This window comes from Talpa europaea, assembly GCF_964194135.1.
Source record: "Talpa europaea genome assembly, chromosome: 4".
NCBI lineage: Eukaryota > Metazoa > Chordata > Mammalia > Eulipotyphla > Talpidae > Talpa > Talpa europaea.
Window position 1 is genome coordinate 28,947,352 of NC_140070.1, and position 24,955 is coordinate 28,972,306.

Consider the following 24,955-nt stretch of genomic DNA (forward strand, 5'->3'; position numbering starts at 1 on the left):
TTTCTTCTCCACCTCACTTTTTTGGGTTCTTGTTTCAATCTGTGATCAACCAGGACAGCCTGGACTGCGTCATCAGCCAACATGGAGCAGTAGTATCACAGAGAAAACAGAGTTCCTTGGCGATAGCTGTGCTTTAGTGATTAAGGCTTCCTCCACTGCCTCCCTTTTCACCCATTCGGTGGCTAATGAGCTGGAGGCAATTGCAGAACCAGGCAAATGTTTTAACACTGGCATCCACAATCTTTCCCTTTCATCCATTTGAATCTGTAATTTCATCACATCACTACATGCTACACTGAGCCCTCACCAATCCAGTTCCAACATTTTTAGATGTCATGTCAAGGCAATCCATATTTCTAGTATTTTCATAATGATCAATAATGTTCTGAGACAGAGGTGAGCAGGAGCTGATAATTCTGAGCCAGCAGGTACAGGCAGGCCCTGGAGCAGCAGGTCCAAAACCTTCACCTCAGATGGTGCTGTCCATCAGTGGCCCTATAGCCAGCATACCCAAAATCTGCATTAGTTGAAACCTAAATATCTTCAAAAAATTGTTATAGATATGATATACTGATAATTTTCAAATTTTACTAAATTTGAGTAATAATAGAACCTACACATTTTAATTCCTTTTAAATTTAATAATAAAAATCTGAGGCATAGTTTTTTGCATAAATTTTTATGCCCAATAAGTACTACATTTGCCTAAAAGTATTTATTTCAATTGAATTTCCTCTAACTATATTCTTCCCCACAAAATATTTTGTCTAAGTTGATCAATGTTTAGTGAACCTGTAAGACTGACTTTTTAAAGCTTAAGTGAATTGATTTAAATTGAGTCACTAAAACTAGTAATCATATTTATATTTCTACGCATTAAATCAAATTCTATAGGTGTATTAGGCCAATGAGGAAGTCAACACTTTAAAAAATACCACTTCTATGATACAATAACAATTTGTTACATTATTAAAAGTCAAAATATATGGCTAAAGTGAAGGACTAAAGATTATCTTACATGTTAAATACTTTTCATCTAAATTGTATTCTTTTAACCAGATGATAAACTCAAACATTACATACCTTATATTTACAATCTTCCCCAGCAGATAAAATAAGATCATTGACTGAGTTCCAATCTACTTTTAAAATAATGCCATCGTGAGCTTTCCACTACGAGAAAAAGATATTAATTATGTCTTTAAGAGCATTAAAAATTTTTTTCTATAAGACATTTTGCCTCTTTCTGAAGATCCTCTTTTCCTCTCCTTGGAGACTGCTATCTTACTTTCATAGCTTTTATGCATTATCTCATTTTTAATATCTAATTTATACTCATGAAAATATCTACAGTATAATATCTAGCACATAGCTTAAATCCTTATAAGTTACCTCAGTTGCCTGAATTTTAGATGGAATTATCACTTGCTACTGAATTATTCTCCAAGCTTGACATGGAAGTGAACATGTTATTAGTCAAATACAAATCTTGTTCTCCTTTACATGGGCGCTCCCATTACTGACACTGCTTTCATTTTCATTTACTATTTTTTTTATGTATATATTTACTACATGAATGTCTTTTTTAGCACTCTCTTCATTCTCTTCTGCAAATTCTCCCAAGCTTCATTCTTCATGTCTCTGGAGTAGTTACTAAACTACTCTGAGGCTCTTCAGCTTCATTTAACCATATAACAAAATGGTGTTTTCCACACATTCACAAATTCCCTTTGTACACAGAATGCATATTCATCCCACCCAGACACTGGCAATCAGGATGTAAGCATGGATGTCTCTTGTTCTTAAATATGATTCATGTGTCCATTTAGCTATTATCATACAAGTAATTAAAGTTATTTCACAATGTTTAAGCAAAAAAATAAAACTGGAAAAGAATTTTCCTTGAAGATGATAAGATATATTTTAATGTCTGAGCCAATTAACTTCATATTATACCAATCCCCCCCCCCCATTGCTGTGTCCCCTTGTCCCTTTCCCTCCCCCTCCTTTTTCATCTCGGAGCCCTCAGGTTGTTTAGGGACATCCAATAGTTTTGGAAAGTGTTTTATGTTGTTGAATTGTCTGCTATGTAAATGTGAAATACATTTTCTTCATTGTTTCTGACTTACTTTGCTGCACATAAATTGAAACAGTGACCAATTTCAAGGGCTCTCTTTATAGACTCTTGCCAACCTATTACACTTAGTATTCACAAAATAAAATATTAAATTAGCATCAAATAAGCTCAAAGAAGGAACAATAATTCAGAGCTTGATTTATTCAAGGTATATAAAAATATACTCAAAAACAAATGCTTTGATAATGCTTATTTAAAAGCAATAAATTGTCACAATTTACTATCAAGTTAATCCAGTGTCCTGAAATAAACTGTTAGAACAAACGTTATAAATATATAGGTATATACAGAATCATACAAAGAGAGATTCTCAAGAGTTTCATTTTAAAACTACAAAATTAATATTTGCATATTCAAAAGTTATGAACAAAATGTGATTTAAATTTTCTTTACACTATAACGTAGGGCATCAACATACACATTACTTATATTTATAAATTATAGGTAATGCATAGACAGGTTTTAATTATTTCTCAGTGTATTAGACATTTTGTAAAATTCCTTTGAATAAGAAGTTCCTTGAAGGCAGAAACTGTGTTTGGTTCGACTTTGAATTATCTCACACCTAGCATAGTGCCTGCTATATAGTTAAGTGTGCACAACATTTGCACTGTATGAATAAACAGAAGTGTCCTACTACAAAATTAAATTCTGGGTTTTCAGAAGGGTCCCTATTGTTCTTAAAGTAAATGAGGTGTACTTCTGAACTATGTTCTACAAGCAAGAACTAATTAAGCATTCCTCTTTTGTGGAAAATCCAAATTTGCATGTGTTTATACCCCTGGAGAACTGCTGCAGTTTCAGTTTTCTAAGAATAGAAAATTTGCACTAAATTACTAATTATATTTTAACTCCTCTCCTACACTACCTAAATGTTGGCAATAAATACTCTTTTTGTTTTCTCTACTACCTCCTGGCCCAAAAGTCCCGCTGAAGTACTGAACTATAATTTATTAATAGTGACATAAGCATATTACTGAGTTTCATTTATATAAGCCTAATTATAGGTACCTAAATAAATCACATTAAGTATAAACAAAAAGATTCATCTAGCCTTCTTGCATAATTTCACAGCAGATTTTCAAACTTTAAGTGTTATGGAAGGACTTTGATAAAAGGCAGAGAGAACTAGTACTCAGCTTTTTCCCTTTGCCCAAACTTTTTACTCTAGTTGCCTAAGAGCAAGGGCTTGTATCTTCTGTGTTTGTCCTACAGTTCTTAGCCAAGTGTTCTACACACAGTAAATGCATGTCAACTATGTGAAATATATAAAGCATAATCTATATAAAAGTTACTAATATGGAACCTCAAAATTATTTCTGTCTCTTTACTCTCCCAATCTATATCTACTCAATTGTTATACGTGCCATAGTCTGCCAATCTACAGCATCAAGTCCTTATTCAGGACCTAATTAATCTGCATCATTTTTCTGTCCTCTCTGGTTCTAACTTACTAGGAACTAACTTGTAGGTAGAGATGACAAAATAACTCACAATAACAACTACTACTCTATACTGAGTACTTACTGAATGTGTGCTCTTAATATGATATGCATTGCCCTATGCCCTTTGCAATTTAACTTATTCAGTCTTCTATGATACAATGATACATCACAAATCAGGGGCCTCCCTGGTGGTCGAGGGGTTAAGTTTCATCGCTATCACCACTATGGCCTGAGTTCAAGCCCTAGCCAGGGAGCTGACCCACATGGAGCAGCTGGACCTCTCCTGTCTTGCCCACTGCTCCCCTTTTATCAGTGTTATTTCAGTAAATTTGCCTGTTATGTTCCCCACTCTGTCTCTTCCCCCATTCCGCACCTCTGGCCTACACCCCAGTTCTTCTATGCAAAAATCTTTCAAAAACCACAAATAAGAGAAAGCTATAGCACAGAGAAATTTCCTATTTCATAGGTCACGTATAGGTGAGGAAGCATTTGAACTCAACCTGACTAACTTCAAAGTTTATTTTCTTACATCCACACTACATGGTATCATTATTAAATTATGGAGAAAATTATTTAATAATTTTAAACATTACAATGACTCCCCCTCTACTCTAAAAATTCTAAAAGAGTGATAAAATCTTTGAGAAAATCCAAGAGTATTCAACACATGATGGTGATAAGAAGATGATAGTTATGGTGATTAAAAAATAAAAGGCTAAACAAGCTCTTGAAGTTTTATAATTGAGTCCTGCTTTGTCTCAAATATATGCATTTGAAGCTGACTGTGAAATTTAAAGATGCTTACTGTGCCAAATGATGTGACAATTTAGCAACTCAAAACACATTTACAATGTACTGGTCTAATGGAGTTGGTATAGGGGAAAGTGAACCTTGTTAGAAACATAACTAGACATTCTCTATTCTATAATAAAGGCTGATAAAACCACACACTTAAAAGCTTCAGACTGTAAAAAGACCACCTAGAAGGGACTTCTAAGAAAGTGACCTCTCACTTAACAGTTCCCAGATTCTGATAACAATTTGCAAAGGCCTAAGAAGTAAGTACCTGTAAAACTTTAGCATTTGGTTGAAGAGGTTTAATGATCAGCTGCTTCCCTGCAGTATAAAGAACTTTTTCTGAATCAGGGCCCCAAGCTACTGAATACACTGGTGCTCCTGTAAAAAGAAAAGAAAAAAAACCTAAGAAACTTTGTTACAAAAAGGGAGACTGCTAAGAGGATCAAAAAAGCAAGATGGGTTATTTCATTTCTTCCATACCAATGGTCTTTTCAAATTACATTATAACCTGATACTGAAATTTAGATTTAGTCAATATTGATATTGAAAATCTATTGTGTGAAACTAACAAATTATATTTTTAACTAATCTTCTCCTTGTTGAGAAAATATGTGGTTTTTAGGAATTCAAGATAGTGTGTTCTTAAAATATATAAAATAAAATATACTTCATTACTTTAAGATATAAAAATGTACCCAAAAAGTCATGATTTATCATTTCCTCTCAAGAGACAGTGTTTAAACTTGACTTAAATTTTCCATACAAAAATATACATGTATACTCAACTTATAGATTAATTCCCACTCTCGATGCTTCTATAGGCAACAGAAGCTTCCCATCATCTGCTGCTCAAGCAGTAGTATACTCATGGGTAAAAATCCCAAAATGACCTATCCCACTCATCTGTGAATATATAAATGGCAAATTAGAGATGAGATTAAGGAAAGTTCTGTTACCTATCAAGTATGACTTTTGACTGAGAATTAGACTAAGACAGGTTCAAACATCCTATAACCAGAATAAAGTTGACTTCATTTCCAGAAGAAGATATAAATTTGATTTATCTATTACCTATAAATTAAATTAAAATTCATTATTTTTGATTTTTGAGGACAGGAATTTAGAGATGATTTTTTTTTTAGCTCAGTTGCTTTCTGGAGAATGTTATGTAAGTCTAGTATTTTAAAGATAGCCATTGAAAGCATTAAATTACTTGTACCCCCAGATATGGTAAACTATCTGATATAGTTACCTATTCATTAGAAAAATGAATCAAGATAAAAAAAATTCACCCATGAAATATAAACCAACTGATATTTATAAAGTCAAGTTTTCAAAAATTATCTAGGACTCCTAAATTAGATTATTATAGCACTTGACTTTCTGTGAGTGAGTGAATTATTCAGGAATTTACATTCTCAGTAAAATGAAATTTTAATCTAAGGATTTATAGGCAATTGACAAGATTTAATTATTTATTTAAATGAAAAAACTGTTGCTGATCAAATGGAAGTAATCAATAATCAATAGGGAGTAAACTTCAGTAAGATAAATGCTTATATTCAAGAGGCACCCAAATCCTTTTGTGCAGTTTTCTTCCCAACTAAGTATAACTCAATTGTGAGCAAGTCTCAGTGGTTTGCGGACTTTAAAAGTCTAGTTTAGACCAAGTCCAAAAAAATCCACAAGCATGTCTTCCACATTTGAGGTTAGATATAATATTGGGTCTAAACACCCTTTTCAGTCAGTCCTGTTCAGTCATCAAGGATTGTACTATGTAAGCGGAACCTACAGATGGCCAATGAGAAGACCTATCTCAGAAGGCACTCTTTCAGACTGGTAAGAACATTCTCTTGGAATAAGCACAAGGAATAGTTTCAAAAGTAAATCTCCAAATGAACAGAGTTCATCAATAAGCTCCCCAGAAAATATGAATCAAAATTTCAGATATTTCAACTGTGGTACTTGAGGACTGGAAAGGAAAAGGGGAGGAAAGCTTACTTAACAGGGGGTAGAATTATAGGTGCCTTCTTTTTTCTCCCATTATTAGAGTTGTAATTATTGTGCAAAAAAAAAAATCAGTGTATTTTAATTATAGACTATCAAATATTCATGAATATACTCAGCAAAATTACACTTCCCTAAAATGTATACTAAACTATGACAAACATCTACCCTCAAGGAAATAATTCAGTAAATACAACTACATTGAGTTATACAGGAAGTGCCTTTAGCCCTTTAGCTGTGGTAAAAGGCACAGTTGGGGTGTAATATGAAGAACTAGGGATGCTTTTGTCCTCTTTGACATTGACTTTGTGGCTCCATTAAGTCAGCTGTGTATTAGACTACCAATCTTCCCTTGAGACATGGAAATTATTCATTTCCTATTTATAAAACAGTTTTTTAAACAATAATGTTAAAGAAACAGGTAAAAAAAATTATAAAACAAAATAAACTTATGGAAGAAAAATTAAATAATTCATTTGCTATATATAACATATAATTTTTAGCCACATTCCTTCAATCAAAAACAAATATGGAGTTCGGCTAAATAAACAACCTCACATAAGTAAGATCAATAGATGTCTTATCAATATTAGTTCAATCTTCCTAACCATTAATATTCAAAATGGATATAACATCAAGAATTACAGGTAGTCTTCAGTTTATCTATCCCTTACAGCTTATAATAAAATATTAAGTTTGAAACTACTGCCTGTCTCAATGTTTTCCAAAAGGAGGTATACTACTTAGCTATACAACTTCCAACATGGGTGGTTCAAATGAAGGTCATTATTGACTGTAGAAGAAATACATCCCACTCACATTTGAAACAAATCCATAATACTTAAAATGTCTCTAAAAACATATTTACTAAAGCACTGAATTACTTCCAGTGTTACACTTCACTTTGCAGAATATGGAAAAAACAAATTTAGTCTCCAGACTGAATAACTTTAAAACAAAAAGGTTAGTAATTTATGTAATAAGATGTTATTAATTTCATCATTAACAAAAAATGGATAAAAACAAAAATTGCTTTACAAAATTATATAATTTCTTGCTTGTAAAATTGGGAATTTTAATTTATGCTCCATTTCAGTTAAGACACTCAAAAAGATCTTGTTTTTCTGACTTTGTACACTAAGATCATGTGACCTTTTTGACATTTTTTAAGAAACCACATGCACCTGGGGTTGTGTTAAATGTCAGACCCTTATCTCTCTGTAAAACAAATTATCTAAATTCTTTCAAGCTGTTGAAGGCATTTTTAAACCACAGAAGAGGAGACAAAAATGTATTTCAATTGTTTTAAGGAAGTACATGGTCAAATATACCATGTTTTTCACATTCATACTAAAAAGTATCCCCAAAAAATGTTGTTTTTGCATGTTTTTAAGAATGCTTTTGAACAAACTCTTCATTATTATGATGAAATGTTAGCCATCTTTGCCTTAGAATGCAATAGAGGCCTACACTTTGATTAGAATCTGGACTATGTAAGCACTATCTGTTAGCTACTACTGCTAGAAACTATAGTGCAATAAGCAACCATTTATCATATTGTTCATGACTGTAGGGACTCACTTTTTTTTTTTTGCCAAATCACTAAGAATTCAAAAACCAAGAATTATTTCCTTTTATTCTATTTGTAGGGAAATGTACTACCAGTAAGTAATCAAATGGTATTTATTCCACAAAAAGCAACTTTTGGATTATGTACATCCCTAGATCAGTACAAAGAAAAAGTTTAAATGAGACATTCATTTCCTTCATTTCTATTTTCAATCACCTCTCCATTTGTGAATTTCAAGTTCCCCTGTAGCTTTACCTTTCACCATTCTATCACTTACTTGGAAGTTAAGTTCAGCCTTTATCTCTGACTTCTAACACCATATTTCCACTTGCCCCAAAGACTTTGTACGGTAAGGAAAAATGTCAGGCTTTTCTGCCCTCCCGCCATCAGGATAGATGATGGATCCTTGCGGTCCTGAATGCATGCCTGATGGCGGGCACCTGGAGTAGGGTGTGGGCAGATGTATATAGGATTCACCTGGGCTAAGACTGGGCTTTTAAGGGCGGCGTTACAGGGACGCCAGCAGAAGCTGAACGAGAAGCTGAGAGAGAAGCAGAGCCATGAGAAGAGCAGAGAGAACGCCAGAGAGAGCCCAGATAGAGTGAAGATTTGTTGGGGGCTGGGAGGCCTGCCAGCCTCCTGGCCCCCCAGCACCCCTGCCTGCCGTGTACCTGGTAATCCCAATAAAAACCTGCAAAACCCCTGAGGGCTCCAGGACACTTCCTTTACCCAGTCTGCTGGATCCTAGAAAACCTGCTCAGTGGCCATTCCTGCCTTTACAACTTGTCCAGGCCAGAACTATGAATTCTATATATTCAAAACTAGCCTGCCTTCACACATATTCCCCTCATTTAGTCTTCCCTCTGAATTCTTTACCTTACAGGTATTCATTCCTCTCAGCCACTGAGAATTATTCACTTTTGCCAACTACCATCATTAATGCCTCCGTGCAAGCCTTAATGCACACTACTAGCAAGAACATTTCAGTGACTTTCTCACTGGCTACAGGGTAAAAAGAATTAATTAGGCTTTTTAAGCCACTAGCTTCTGTGGCTATCACCTGAAGGCACTTAGGGATGGTAGAGGGGGTTGGAAACACGTGGCCGATTGTGGACACCTAAAGCATGGGTGTGGGCATGCATGAGTGTGCACACCTGAGCCTAGAGGCCAAGGATGTAAGGGCAGTGTCACTCAGAGAGGGACGACAGCCACGAGAAGATGAGCAGAGTGAATACAGAAGAGGCAAGACCACAAGATGAAATGAGAGAGAATGCCACAGAGAGCCCAGAGGAGTGTTAAAGATTCACAGGAGGCTGGGAGGGTTGGTTTCCTCTGGAGCCTCCCGGACCCTTGCCAGTCTGCCTTGCCAGTTTGCAGGCTTGCCACTACACTGGCTGCCCCCATTTTCTCTATTCCCTCCATTTGTCCTACATATTACTGCTCAGGTAATCTTCCTAAAAGACAGCTTTTATCTCTCACTGTCCTGCTCAATTTTTTTTAAGATTTTGCATACTTACAGATTAAGTCCAAACCCCTTCATTTGGCATCTAAGACAATTAACATCTTAGTGCCCAGTAGTGCTATCCCTCATACAGTCTAACTCTATCCTAAGGGGTCAGTTTTTACTCGCCAGACTTCTATGCCTTATGCTGCTCTACCGCCATGCCTCTGATCATCTAATATCCTCCATAGCGCCTCCCCACTGCCAACACACCCACTTCCTTACCTAATTTATCTTCAAAGCCCAATCAAAAGTCTGTAGTATTTGCCAGGAAGCCTTTCTGATGCTTCCTCTTTCCTCCAAACATTAATCTCTGCCTTCCTGTTCTCCCATAGTGCCTTAGAATAATGAGGAGATTCTGCCTTGTTTCCATTTCCAGTTTACCACATTTTCTAAACTCCTTATAGACAGATGTCATGTTTTATCATTCCATTCTTCTATTTGAGTAAAGCGTGGGGGAAATATCCTTAAAGTTTATTACTCTATTCAATTTTAACCTATAATTAAAATATGACACAAGATTGGGCTTAATTATAATTATCCCCAGCCTACACATTATTTACCTCTAGTAAGGAAAAAATAATTCCTCATAGGCACCCTGTAAGAATCACTTTTAAACTATGTCAAATTAAAAAATAAAATTAAAAAAAAAAACAATGCTTCTGCATTAGAGGAGAAGGTGATTACCATGACTTTTCCCATATATATATACATCTGGCTCCAATCATCAATAAATGAAGTCAGGAATTAATTCCTATTCATGGAGGAGTGAGTACACAAGTGAAGCAAAAATCACAAGGACACTTTGAATTTTGTTTACTAAGTTCCAATTTTTATAATAATTCAGACTTACTTCATTTTTGTGCCAAAAATTACTGGGTTTTTCCTCTCAAAGGAGGCAGAAGCACCCCTATCCACATTGGGTTCTGTATCTGAACCCCTTAGCATCCAGCTTCCAGTAGCTCAGATTTATAAATACCCTCAAAATTTATAGTCTTTAATAAATCCAACAAACCTTATAAGCCACCAGGAAATTTTCCTTTAATGTTAATATCATTATAATTTAACTTCTCTAATGATTTTTTTTTCCTCAGAAATAAAATAGGGAGTGTCTAAGCCTTACTAAGAAAGTATAGGGGAGTACCAATGATCAAAAACTCAAAAATCAGAGGCATAGTTCTATTTTAAATTTCTAACATCTCAATTTAGAAAAAGATAGCTGATAATTGAAAAACCAGTAGGTTAATTAGAAAATCTAATTTTGGCTCATAATCTTACACATAAAACTTGGGAAAAAATGATCAGCCTTTTTTCTGCCATCTGATGTTAAGGAAATTGTAGATATGCAAAATGTCAATGAAAAATATTACATGATATGATGAATACATAATTACATTACCTATGGTATATCATATGTATTTTATCCTTAAGATAATCCTACTTACCCATTTATTTGGGAGGAAGATTAAAAAAAAAGCATTGCCCTTTTCTTTCCAAAATAAACACCATACACAAAATCTAACTTAAAATGTGTAATAGGGCCTCCCCAGTGGTGCAGCAGTTGAGCGCTGGGTTGCGAAGCTGCCCGCAGCCTCTGCAGTGCTGGTTCGATCCCCGCCGGCCTCAGAGCCACATGGCACGCAGACCTCTCCTGCTGCCCGCTGCTCCCCTCAGCAGTGTACTTCATCAGCCTGCCTGCTCCACTCTCCGCTCTGACTCTGGTGAATTCTCTCACCCTCCCGCGCTTCTGACTGCACCCAGTGCTTGTATAAATAAATAAATAAATAAATAAATAAATAAATAAATAAATAAATAAATAAATAAATGAATGAATGAATATATATTTTTTAAATAAAATAAAATAAAAATGTGTAATAAACCTAAATTTAAGTACTAAAACCATAACACTCTCAAGATCTGACATCTGGACACTACCTTCCCAGAGTTTTCCAAAAACAGCTTTCACTAAGGCCTCCTCTGTTAAAGAAAAATCAACTCTCCTAACACTCCTAACACCCAACAGAGACCACCAAGGCAAGAACTGGGATCCAGGGTAAAAAATTGTCCAAGAACTCAATAAGTCAACATTGGAACCATCAATGGAACAAAAAATGTTCAAAATTGATCAGGTGGGAAGATGGTTCACTGCTGCAGCAGCTAGTGTTGGTCTTAGAACATTGTGCTCCCATGTCTTGAGAATACCTAATGAAGTGGGAGCTAATGATAAAGCTGTAATTTGGCCTCATTATGTGAAGGACAGAATGTATTCTACCTATATTTACTTAGCAGAAAGGACTGGGCTAACAGCTTTGTCTGCCCTAGCAATAAGGAGAACTCCCATTCTCAAGAATTTTATGAGAGGCCTTTGGATGACAATTGGTGCAACCTTTGCAGTCATAATTAGAGCTAGGATACTAATAAGTAAATATCACAAGCCAAAGCATCCTGCCTGGTTACTATATTGTGGTATGATGGGTGCAGTGGTGTCTCCTCTGATGATATTAGGGGGGGGCCCTCTTTTCATCAGTGTGTGTAGTACACAGTGAATATCGTGGGAGGCTTCTCCACTGTGGTCATGTGCGTGCTCAGTGAGAAGTTTCTGAACACAAGCACCCTCCTGGGTGTTGAGCTGGGTTTAGTCTTTCTGTCCTCACTGAGGTCTAAGTTTCTTCCACCTACTACTATGGCTGGTGCCACTTTATATTCAGTAGGAATTGATGGTAGATTAGCTCTTTTTCAGCATGTTCCTTCTGTATGATACTGAGAAAGTAATCAAGTGTGTAATCAAGAAGTATTGCCAGTATATGAAGTTCAAAAATATGATCTCATCAATTTGATGCTGGGCATCTACATGGATCCATTAAAATATACTAATGCAAGTTGCATTTTATTATATTATATTATATATTGCATATTATATTATTATATTCTAGCAACTAGAAGCAAAAGAAAGAAGTGACTCAGCTTCTGACAAATTAAATATATCAGATATCTTGCTTGTTTAATAGGGGCAAATATTCATTAGATATTTTGAACAAGAAGCTTTCACTGAAGTTTGCAGGATAAGATTTGCCAACGTGTTTCAAACAGTCCCATAATATAATACTTTAGGTCCACTTTTTCCTCTGAAGAATAAATTCAATAGTTCTCTTCCAAATAAACACACCCACTCCCAATTTTCATGTTTGAGTAATTCTAAAATATTTTAATGAAAGTGAAAATTAAGGTTTGTATTATACAAATTTAAGTGTTTCATCTATTTTAAATGTATTTGTTAAGTGAAACTTCAGTTTATCTGCATAATTTTGGAATGCAGAATATTAAACAAGTAATGTGGTAACTGATGTAGATGTCTGGTAAAGTGACCAGAGAGAAGCAAAGGGTCACCTGCAGTCTTTCTTTCAATGTTTAGGACTTAGCACAGTAAGCTCTCACTTAAAATAGTAGGTAAGTTCTTGGAAGCTGCAACTGCATCCTAAGGAATACATAAAACAAAGGTAGGTCTTTCATAACATAGCTTTGCTCACACTTTTTTTCTTATCAACATAACAATGTTATTTGAAGACCTGATGCATTTCTATAAATATTGGTGAGCCAGTGGTGGGGGGGTCTGGCTATCTGGAAACAAACAAGTCATAGCTGTTTTTACATTCAGCTGAACTTAATCAAAAGCATAAAACCAAGATACAGCTGATTCATTCTCCTGTTGTTCTTTCTCAGTGCTATTTTTACAATGTATGTAATCATATTTGGCATCTCACTGTTTGACATTGTTAGAACAGTCCAGAATGTTAATCATATGAAGAATTCCTGATAAAATATTGTGTACATATAATATAATGTATACATACAACATATTGTATTTAATATATGTAGATACATATATAGTGTGTTTAAGTTTTACATTTGAATCTTCTAGAACAACATATTATTAAAATTGTTAGGATAAAATATTCAAAGCATTTGAATCCATTTTTAGATAATAAGTATTCAAGTATATTCAAGTATTTCCTTTAAAATGTTCATAATTTCTAAAGAAAAAATATGCTTCAAAGGATAACAAGAAAGTGAAAAAGAAACCCACAGGATGGAGAAAAATAGTTGCAAGTCATATACCCAATAAAAAGTCTATTAACCAGGATATATTAAAAAAAAAAACTCTTATAACTCAACAAAAAAGACAATCCAGTTAAAAACATGTAAAGGATTTAAATAGTTATTTCTCCAAAGAAGATATTCAAATGACCAATGAGCACGTGAAAAGATGTTCAACTACCAAAGGAGCAAAGAATATGCACTGAAGCAAAGAAAGTTTGTTCAATAAATGGTGCTGGGGAAACTGGGAAGCTACATCTAAAAGAATGAAGCTTGACTACTACCTCACACCATGCACAAAAACCAACTCAAAATGGATTAAAGAACTAGACATAAGACCTGAAACCATAAAATATATACAAGGATATATAGGCAAAGCACTACAGGACATGCACCTCAAAGACATCTTTACTGACACATCACCCAAAGCAGTGATAGTGAAGGCAAAGATAAACAGCTGGGACTACATCAAATTAAAGAGCTTCTGCACAGCAAAAAGCTGGGAGAAAATTTTTGCACACAACACTAATGATAAAGGACTGATCACAAAAATCTACAAAGAGCTGATGAGACTCAACAAAAACAAAGAAAATAATCCTGTCAAAAAATGGGCAGAAGAGCTAAAAAGAAACTTCTCTGAAGAGGAAATGCAAATGGCCAACAGGCATATGAAAAAATGTTCAACATCACTTGTAATCAGGGAATTGCAAATCAAAACTACAATGAGAAACCATCTTACACCAGTAAGAATGGCACAAAATAAAAAAAAACTAGCAACAACAAATGTTGGTGAGGTTGTGGAGAAAAAGGAACTCTCCTGCACTGCTGGTGGGAGTGCAAACTGGTCCAACCACTATGGAGAGCTGTCTGGAGGTTCCTCAACCTACTAAAGATAGAGCTTCCAAATGATCCAGCAATTCCACTCCTAGGTATTTACCCAAATGACACAGAAACATTTAATTCCAAAGGGCACCTGCACCCCTATGTTTATAGCAGCACTATTTACAATAGCTAAGCTATGGAAACAACCCAAATGCCCAAAAGTAGATGACTGGATCAAGAAAATGTGATACATATATACAATGGAATATTACTCAGCAATCAAAAAAAATAAACACATGCAGTTTGCAGCAACATGGATGGAGCTAGAAGGGATCATGCTCAGCAAAATAAGTCAGAAAGAAAAAGAAAAATACTCTATGGTCTCACTCATAGCAGGAATCTAGAAAACTTAAATAAGGGACCAGGAAAAAGACTAATTAATACAAAGTAAAAAATCAAAATCAACAATCAACTATGGGCCAGAGATGCACTGAGGCTGGGGATGGAGGGGGGGGGGAAGGATTAGGGTCAAAATAAGGAGGGGGGGCAATTATGTGGGGAATATAACCAAAATGAAAATGCATACATTGTGCAAAAATGAAAAATGATGTAAGAATTATATAAAATAAAATATTAAAAAAAAAAAGAAAAGATGTTCAACTACATCAACCATAAGGGAAATGCAAACCAAAATTACAATGGGATGTTGCTTTATACTCAACAGAATGATTATAAAAAGACAGACAATAGCGGCCTCCCTAGTGGTGCAGGGGTGAAGACGCAAACTATGAAGCTGGTCATGGCCACTGCAGCACGAGTGTGATCCCTGGCCAGCCAGGGAGCTACCAACAAGGCGCTGCAGACCTCTCCTGGCTCACCCACTGCTCCCCTCAGTAGTGTATTTTGGTCAATCTGCCTGTTCTGTTTCCCACTGTCTCTGGTGAATCATCTCACTCACCACACCCCTGGCTTGTACCTCCATTCTTGTATGCATAAATAAATGAATCTTAAAAAAAAAAAGACAACAGTGAGTGCTGAGGATGTGCAGATACTGGAACCATCATATATTTCTAGAAGGAATGTAAATGGTATACCCACTTTGGAAAACAATTTGTAGGTTTTTAGTTACCAATATGGAATTATCTCTCATGATTCAAGTGAGAAAAAAAAAAAAGCCAGAAATATTTTGTTGTAGATACAGCATGCAACCACTTGTTTGTAAAAAGAAACTACATAAAAACATATTTACTACACAAGAAAATGGTAACATCTGTTGCTTTTGGGAAGGTAAGGAGGTGGCTGCAAGTGCAGAGGGTATTAAAAGAAACAGGGAGTGCTTAAAAGACAGCTTTACACTCTTTATGCTTTAAATTCTGAACGATGTGAAGGTAATATCTATTTAAAATGAATGCACAAAAATAAAATCAAAATATTTAAGTAGTCCCTGTAAGGTACAAACTACAATCAAAATGTTATAATCACTATTATTATCAAAGCACATTTGATAATATTACTGAAACTTAAATCCCTTCAGCAGTTTATGTTGTGTTCTACTACATAAATGAATGAAGTGTTAAGAGTATATAAGAAAAGTAAGATAGGCTTAAATATGACACAAAAAAATGAAATAGCCACTACTGAGCTCCAGCTCATTGTATTTATTCTGGAAAGTAGGCCCAACATTGCCAGGTCTTCAATTTTTCAAGATACCAGAAATCCAAATTTGTATGTGAAATGTCTTAACTTTTAATGTTAAGCCTATGCCATGCTAGTAAACCCAATTTGGTCACAGGCCACCTATCTGTACCTCTGGTTCATAAAAAAGTCCTTGATTTGTGAATATATTGGGTGTCAGAAGAGTCCTGATGCATTTTTGCAACAGAAACAGAAAAAACACATCATGACTTATCTGACAACCCAATATTATTCTTTCAAACTGCCTTGCAAGTTTGGGAACTCTGAAAGCATATTGTGCTTAAGAGTAATGTAAGTAGCAATCTGGTTTCTGGACCTATTACTAAGGCAAACTACAATATTCAACTTATAACATTATGTTAACCACCTATGATTAACAATGTTTATACTAAACAACTTAATTTAAGTTTCAACTTGAGTCTTTGGAAAGCTTAAAAAGGTGAATTGGAGGTTAGTAAAGGGAAGAATAAAAGGAAACAGAAGGCGCCTGAGAGGGCACTGGTAGAGTTAAGCAAAAGTTCAATTACTGTAGTGGGCGGTAAGATAAACTTTCAAAATTTCTCTTAAGATCTAAGTGTCTTCTGCAGGCACTCAAAGAGAAAGGAAAAGAATAAATCTCAGCAGCTACAGATACAAAGACAGTACTTCTGAAAGGATTCTGTCACTTGCTTTTATAAATCAGGCATGATAAAATGGATGCCAGATAATTAGCCCTAACTAATGCCATGAAGCCAAAATTAAATCTGCATCCCCACTAGAAAATTAAAGTTTATTTTCTAATGGTAGAATTTATTACTAGAGTAACAATAAATTGACATAACTTCCTTACTGAAATTCATCATGAATGCTTCTATGAACTCTAAATTTTCTAGTTTTGAGTAAATATTCCACTTGGAGATTACTTGTAGCAAAGACTTAAACCAAGCTCAGGAGATAATCACCTCCTAGCATTTCTGGTTACTTTTGCTAACATTTAGTTAATGTGTATCTAAAGAACTACAACTATTTTAACACTCTCCTAACAGTAAACATGATTTTAAAAATTAAATCTGGAAATTTTTGGAAGTCAGTTGTTGGAAATGCTCCATCATATGACTTCTGAAGAACAGCCTGCAAACATTTTGGTAACCTGTCTCTAAAGAGCAATTGATGTTTGCTCAAGTCAACATTAAAACTATTTTATTATTCCTAGGAAAAAGCTAATTCAGAAAATAAATTGCACATGGGAAAAAAAAATTACATACAACCTAGATCCCAAAAGGAATGACCACTGATTTGGCTTTATGAGCACACTTCCCAATTAAAATGGAAACTGAAATACAACTCTAAGTAGTTATAGTTTACCAAGTTTTAGATCGTTGGGGTGTCTGCTTCCCTCCATTCATAAAGAAATCAAATGTACAATGTAATTTGGAAAGGATGCTAATATTTGGAAGTCAGTAGTTTTTTAAATAAGAGATACTTCAATATTATCTATAGTCATTATTTACTGAAGTAGATACCCAATTCTATTCTAGAGAGGATATGCCCAAATGCTTCAGAGTTATTTTTTATTTTTTTTTAAATTTTTTTAAAAGATTTATTTATTTATTTATACAAGCACTGGGTACAGTCAGAAGCGCGGCAGGGTGAGAGAATTCACCAGAGCCAGAGCGGGGAACAGAACAGGCAGACAGACGAAATACACTGCTGAGGGGAGCAGTGGGCAGCAGGAGAGGTCTGCAAGCCATGAGACCCTGGCTGGCGGCCGGGGATCGAACCAGTGCTGTGGAGGCTGCGGGCAGCTTTGCAATCCAGCACTTAACCGCTGCGCCACCAGGGGAGGCCCCAGATTTAGTTTTTAAAGAACCATTAACTGATAATTGCATCTTATAAATTCTTTAGCAAAGAAAAAATCCTTGAATATTTCTCATATTGGCTCAAATGATACAGCTACTGTGCATCAGGCAACATGAAAAGGAAAAGGAAAAATTGTAAATAGCAGTAAGTCATTTCAGGATTTAAACATGAGCAAACTCAGTCTTAGAAACTATGTTAGACTGTTTTTAAAGAAAAAATGTTAAGACATTTTTATTGATTATAATACATACCTTGTTGAGCTAAAGTTGATCTTAGCATTCCAGTCTTTGACCAAATTTTTATTTGCCCATCTTCTCCAACTGTAAAGAGAAAATAATAATTTGTATTTTTACTTTTAGGAAACAAATTTAAACATTAAATTTGTATATAAAAATCAGCAGTAGCTATATTAATGCATATTTAAAATTCAAATAATTTCATTCTAATTAAATGACAGTGCTTCATAACTATAAATTGTAATTAAAATTAATATGAAAAATTAATTTAAACAGCCTAATTTCCTTGACAAAAATTATTTTTTCTTTAATCATAGAAGATCTATGAGTCTATTATTCCAACACTACTTTTATTGTTACTGAAATCTACATCATACAACTCAAAGAGAGATGCTTTCAGTGTAATAAGAGTTGTTGTCAAATATTAGTGATCTGGGGACTGAACTGAGTGAAATAGTAAGACTACTCTTTTGAACAGCTTATCTGAAAGGGGAAGAAAGAAAGAAAATAGTAACTAGAAAGTTATTTTTTTAAAAGAGGGATTTTAATTTGATTCTTTTCAATTTTAGAGATGAAAAGAAACCACTGGAAAAGGAGAAGCTGAAGACAGAGGCAAGAGAAAAGACAACTCACTAAGTAAAGTTCCATAGAACCAGGGACTAGGTGGTTTTAAAACATACCCACAAACTCTTTGTTATTCCTCCTTTCAAGAGATAGTTTAATTTCTCTCACCTTCAGTGTACACTATTCTTCATGATGTGTGCCTAACAGAATGTGGTAGAAATGATGGAGTATGATTTCCAAGGTGGATCATAAAATAACATTGTGGCTACCCTCTTGCATCACTCACTTGGGGGAAGCCAGCAGTCATGCTGTTGGAACATTCAAGCAGTCTTATGGAGAGGCATATGTAGTGACTGAAGGTGACCTAAGGTCTCCTGTCAACAGTCAAAGAGGAACTAAGACTGCTTGCCCACATGATGACCATCTTGGAAGCAGATCCTGCAGCCTCAATCAGGGCCTCACATGACTAAGTCCCATGCAACTTCTTGACTATAACCTCAAGAGTCTGGAATTGGACCAAAGAGCTAAACTGTATCCTGTCCCACAGAAACTATGAAATAAATATCCTTATTATCTTACAACACTAACTTTTAGGGTAATCTGTTATGCAACAATAGATAACCAATATAAAAAGCTGAAGATGAGAGTCCATAGAAAAAGTTAGGAGATAGGCAAGAGATGGGAGGGAATGAAGGTCAAGTTAAATGAGAATATTTTGAATTTTAAATTTTTAAAGAATTACAACTTTTATGGGCAGAGGATATGAATAGGTAATTCACCAAAGAGGATATGTAGATGGCTAATAAATATGAAAAAATGTTCACCGTCACTTCCATTAAGAGAGATGCAGATTAAACCACAAATATTATCTCGCACCTGTAAGAATGACACATATTAAAAAGACCCCCCAACAGCAAGTGGTGAAGAGGATGTAGAGAAAAAGAAATCGTATTACACTGTTGGTGAGAATATAAACTGGTGCAACCAATATAGAAAGCAATTTTGTTATACCTTAAAAAAACTAAAAATGGAAATACTGTACAAACTGGTAATCCTACTCCTGGGCATTTATCCAAAGAATATGAAATCATCAATATAAAAATTCCTATTTTTCACAGTGTTCACAGCAGCATTATTTACAATAGCCAGAACATAGAAGCAGCCTAAATGCCCATCGATGGGTGATTAGATCAAGAAGATGTGATATAGACACACTATGGAGCCATAAAAAAGGATGAAAATGCAGCTATTTTCAACAAAATGGGAGGAACTTGAGAGATTATATATAGTAAAGTGAATTGGAATGATAAAACCAAACACTGGACATTAACATAGCAGACAATTCAATAATATAAAAACACTTTTAAAAACCAGTGAATATTAAATACTGAAGGATCTGAGGTTAAGAAGGGGAGGGGAGGGCCTCCCCGGTGGCGCAGCGGTTGAGCACTGGGTTGCAAAGCTGCCTGCAGCCTCTCCACCACCAGTTCGGTCCCCGGCCGCAGGGCGAGGGTCCCACATGGCGCGCAGACCTCTCCTGCCGCCCGCTGCTCCCCTCAGCAGTGTACTTCGGTCCTTCTGCCTGTTCTGCTCTCTGCTCTGGCTCTGGTGAATTCTCTCACCCTCCCACGCTTCTGACTATACCCAGTGCTTGTATAAATAAATAAATAAATCTAAAAAAAAAAAGAAGGGGAGGGGAGAGAAAGGGACTATGCAAAATAAGGGATGGTGGGGGGTGATGACAAAACATTACTGAGAAAATAAATACTTCATTTTGGGACATATATGTTCTATAATGAATTCTATTGAATTCCTTCTTATATGTACTCTCCTAGGAAAAAAGAAAAGGAAGAAAGGAAGGAAAGCAGGCAGCCAGGCAGGCAGGGAGGGAGGGACGGAGGGAAGAAGGAAAATTGGAGACACTGAGAAAGGAAGGAATCATGTGGGGAAAAAAAGCCACATATTGGTAGGATGGGGACGGATTTTGTAGATACTTGAGGAAAAAGAATTACAACTTCTATTTACCCCACATTTGATCATTACAAAAGCCTTCTTTGAAACAACATTTTTCATATACGACAGAAAATTAAGTTAACGTGACATTTCTGAATTAAAATATTAGCAGTCTGTTGATACTGTGCCAATTATTTGCTATTAGACAGTAAAAGACACTATTGTAAATAAAAATATTCTGTTTCTTTGCAAATTTTTCTTTTAAAAATTCATTTAAAATTTTGTTTTTGTAGACAACTTACCAGTAACCAATGCTGTCCCTTCATAATTCCATCTTCCTGCGAGTACAGCTCCACAGTGAGCTTCTACACTTTTTTCCACTCTTCCTAACTTAGAAATCAGATGAAATTTACCTGAAAGAAATTATACTTGAGTTTATTTCACAAAGTTAATCCAGCCAAATAACATCAGTTGCTTACCTACAACTGGACTATAGAACTAGGCATTGGCACCACAAAGGCAAACAATATAATTACTCTTACTGTCGAGCACAAAAGTATATTTGGATGACAGGCTCAAAATCTAAATTTTAAAGTGGTATTATAGAATATGTATATGATGCTATGATAGTTCAGAGGGACAATAAAACTGCTGGGATATGACCAAAGGGGGTAAAGAAAAATGTCAAGAAAACCTTCTACTTAAGCAGACTTTTGCAGTCTTGCATTTTTTAAAAATACTATAGAAAAGCTGGAAAGGTGTAAAAGAGAACACCCAAAATATATAAATGGTGTTAAAAGATAAACTGAAACACTAAAAATTTTAAGTTTGTACAAAAATCTCTTCAAAGCAGGCAGTACCAAACCAGAGTGGTTAGGAGCACTCCACAGATAAGAGTTGCAGAGACTTTTATAAAGAAAATAACAAAGAAGTAAGGAAATTATTGACTGACTAAGGCTTTAGCCTACGTGGCTGTTTGTAACTGGTTGTCCTTAGGTTTCAATTTCCTAACCTTGAGGCATTTACAGGTTTAGATTTTGGTTTGCTTACATATGTCAATGGTACTAGAGTCACCTCTGTCTAAAGACCTCCTGTTTAATTAATTTAACAGTTGATAATCCCAAATTTTAAAAGACTTACCTTATAAGGCCAGACATTAGGTAAACAAAAAGTTATGCCATATAGAGGCAAAAAGTAAACAACTGACAACTTGAAAGGACATAAGCAAACTATGTGAGACATCAAGAGAACAAATCTACTGTGCGTAGAGTAAGTGCTAGAGGAAGCCAAAAAAGAAAGGTGTGGTTTTAAATGATGATTATTATTTTCAAAGTAAAATTATAATGTAACAACCTCTGATTTTGTTTGAATTCACTCCTAAGACTTTTCAATATTCTCCCATCCAAGTACTAACCAGGCCCAACCCTGCTTAGCTTCTGATCTGACCAGAGAGGATGTGGTCAGGGTGGGTGGAGCTTGAGGGGATAATGCTAAGTTAGTCAGAAGGAGAAAGATAACTACTGGATGGTATCACTAATACCTGGAATATAAAGTACCTAAATAGATGAACACAAGCTTGAAAACCAACCCTTGATAGCTGATTAGAGAACTGAAGCACCAAGGGGAGGAGCAGAAAGAATAAAGAGGAAAAGAAGCATAATGGTCTATGGTGGCAGAATATGGGTGAGTTGGTGGTAGGTACACTAAGGTGGTAATACCTGATGGGGGTATCCCAATATTACCTCAATTAAAATATATTTAAGGGCCTCCCCTGGTGGCGCAGCGGTTGAGCGCTGGGCTGCGAAGCTGCCTGCAGCCTCTGCAGCGCTGGTTCGATCCCTGGCCACCGGCGAGGGTCCCACTTGGCACGCAGACCCCTCCTGCAGCCCGCTGCTCCCCTCAGCAGTGTATTCAGTCGGTCTGCCTGTTCTGTTCCCCGCTCTGGTTCTGGTGAATCCTCTCACCCTCCTGCGCTTCTGACTACCCGGTGCTTGTATAAATAAACAAATAAAATCTTTAAAAAAATTATAAAAAAAAAATAAAATATATTTAAATTTAAAAAGAAAAATAAGCAAAAAACACTTTCCAAGAATCTGACCTAGTATCAACAACTTATCAACATTTAAGTCAGATGCTTTAGATTTTTTTTTTTTTTTTTTTTGTGGGGCCCTCACCGGCAGTGGGGGAACCCACCGGCTCTGGAGAGGCTGAGGGCAGCCTCGCAGCCCAGTGCTCAACCACTGCGCCACCAGGAGAGGCCCTTCAGATGGTTTTTAAAAACATTTAATACCTAGTACCCTGTAGTTACTTCACTGATTACCTACCTATTCTCACCAACTAAATTATTCCTTCTTTTTTTACAGACAATCTACATTATTTGTAGCTCTGTTGCAGAACTTTTTATTGGGCTGTGATTCCTTTTAGGGCAGGAGGCCATGTCTTAGTCATATTTTTATTTGCAACAGTGCTTTTATATAATAAACATTTCTTAAATTTAACCAATTCAGAAACCACACTCAGTTACTTAAAAAAAAAAACAAAAACCAGATACTTTGATTTTCTTTCCTTTCTGAATGGCAGCTTTCTTTTCCTACCATTCATTCATTTTCTAGGCCCTTGACAATAAGCTAGCTCCTTTCTTCATCTACTGTACACTAGTACCATCTACTTTCTCCCATACCTTCCTTTTAATTTTATATTTAGTGCTGGGTCATTTTTCAATGAAGCAAGATTACTTGGGATCCAACTGTGTTATTACTTGGAATCCAACTGTGTTACTCTATGGGACTATTTAAAATTAGTTTGGAGGGCCTCCCTGGTGGCGCAAGGGGTTAAGCACAGCACTATGAAGCTATCCACAGCCTCTGCAGCATGAGTTTGATCCCCGGCATGCCAAGGAGCAACCCACATGGCGCAGCAGACCTCTCCTGTCTTGCCCGCTGTACCCCTCAGCAGTGTATGTCAGTACATCTGCCTGTTCTGTTTCCCTTTCTGTCTCTGGTGAATCTTCTTACCCCCCTGCACCTCTGGCCGATACCCCAGATCTTGTATGCATAAATAAATAAATCTTTAAAAATAAATAAATAAATAAAATTAGTTTGGATATGCTTTTTTAAATGCATTGCTTTACAGAGAAAATAGAAGGGGGGAGGAAGTCTCAAATGAGAAAACTGTAAAGATGATATAGTAAGTGGAAAACTAATCTTGCAGCCATTATTTACTTCATCTAGGTCTGTTTCACCAAATGTTAGTATATCACCTAGCACAGAATATTTTACATAATAAACAACTATTGCATATAATGAACAAATCTTTCAGCAAAGAGATTAACCAAATAATTCTTAAACCAGAAATAAAGGGTCTAGGAATTGGTTTTCAATATTCCCTGTTTTTGAAATTTTATGTAGATCACTGATATTTCTTACCCTAAAATCACTAAAATCCAAAAGTCCAAAATGACTTTTGGAAAAATGCTAAAATTATTCTTGTTTCCTATGACCTCACAGAGGATATATACAGAGCAACTTAGGTCAGCTCTTTCTGTAGATCTGGCACTCAATAAACCTTTGGCTTTTTTATCTTGGTTGATTGTTATAAATTGCTTAACACACCCATAGTAAAGCACAAATAAAAAAGGTTACATTTTTTTAAAATGTTCAAATTTATAAATATGTTCAAATTAAATATGTTCAAATTCACAAATATCCACTTAACTATTTGGTTCTTCTCTCCAACTTTTCTATAGCCTTTATAAAAATGCACGAGCAAAACTAGAACCAATTAATTTATTTCCAATTATTTGCTAGGGGTGAGAATATAACAAATATAATTCATTTATTGATCTATTAGACATTGGATGATTTATATTTTAAAACATGGATGTTTAAGTCCTGAGGTGTAAAATAAATCTTTTGTTATTAAATAAAAGCTAAATTAAAAAGAAAAAATTATAAAAGAGCCTCAGAACAGAAATAGATTTTTTAAATATATGAAACACTTTTTCTTTGAGTTAGAAATGCTTTAAGAAATGTCCCTAGAAGGCCTCCGTCATGGCCTAGGGGTTAAGTTCCAGCACTATCCTGGTGTTCCGTCCCTGGCCAGGGAGCGAACCCATATGTGGCACAGCAGACCTCTCCTGTCATGTCCACTGCTCCCCTTAGCCATGCATTTCAGTAGATCTGCCTATCTGCTCCCCACTCTGTCTCTGGTGAATCCTCTCAACACCCACCCCCATACTTCGCCTCTACCCCAGTTCTTGTGTGCATAAATAAATAAAAATAAATTTTTGAAAAA

The 24,955-nt window shown here is 35.5% G+C and overlaps 1 protein-coding gene and 1 pseudogene across 2 annotated transcripts in view; one reads left to right on the forward strand and one right to left on the reverse strand.

Annotated features, from left to right (window-relative positions):
- Positions 1-24,955, reverse strand: part of IFT80 (intraflagellar transport 80) — a gene marked incomplete at both ends in the record, with an annotated part of 87,442 nt that overhangs the window by 47,985 nt on the left and 14,502 nt on the right. Inside the window, 4 exons of the mRNA XM_084232583.1 lie at positions 1,084-1,173; positions 4,649-4,758; positions 18,161-18,229; positions 20,965-21,075. Of these exons, the coding sequence (XP_084088709.1) occupies positions 1,084-1,173; positions 4,649-4,758; positions 18,161-18,229; positions 20,965-21,075 (380 nt within the window). The remainder of the gene's footprint in view (positions 1-1,083; positions 1,174-4,648; positions 4,759-18,160; positions 18,230-20,964; positions 21,076-24,955) is intronic.
- Positions 9,228-12,391, forward strand: LOC311169840 (growth hormone-inducible transmembrane protein-like; annotated as a pseudogene). Its single transcript has 2 exons — positions 9,228-9,402; positions 11,529-12,391. The product of its transcript is annotated as a growth hormone-inducible transmembrane protein-like (transcript).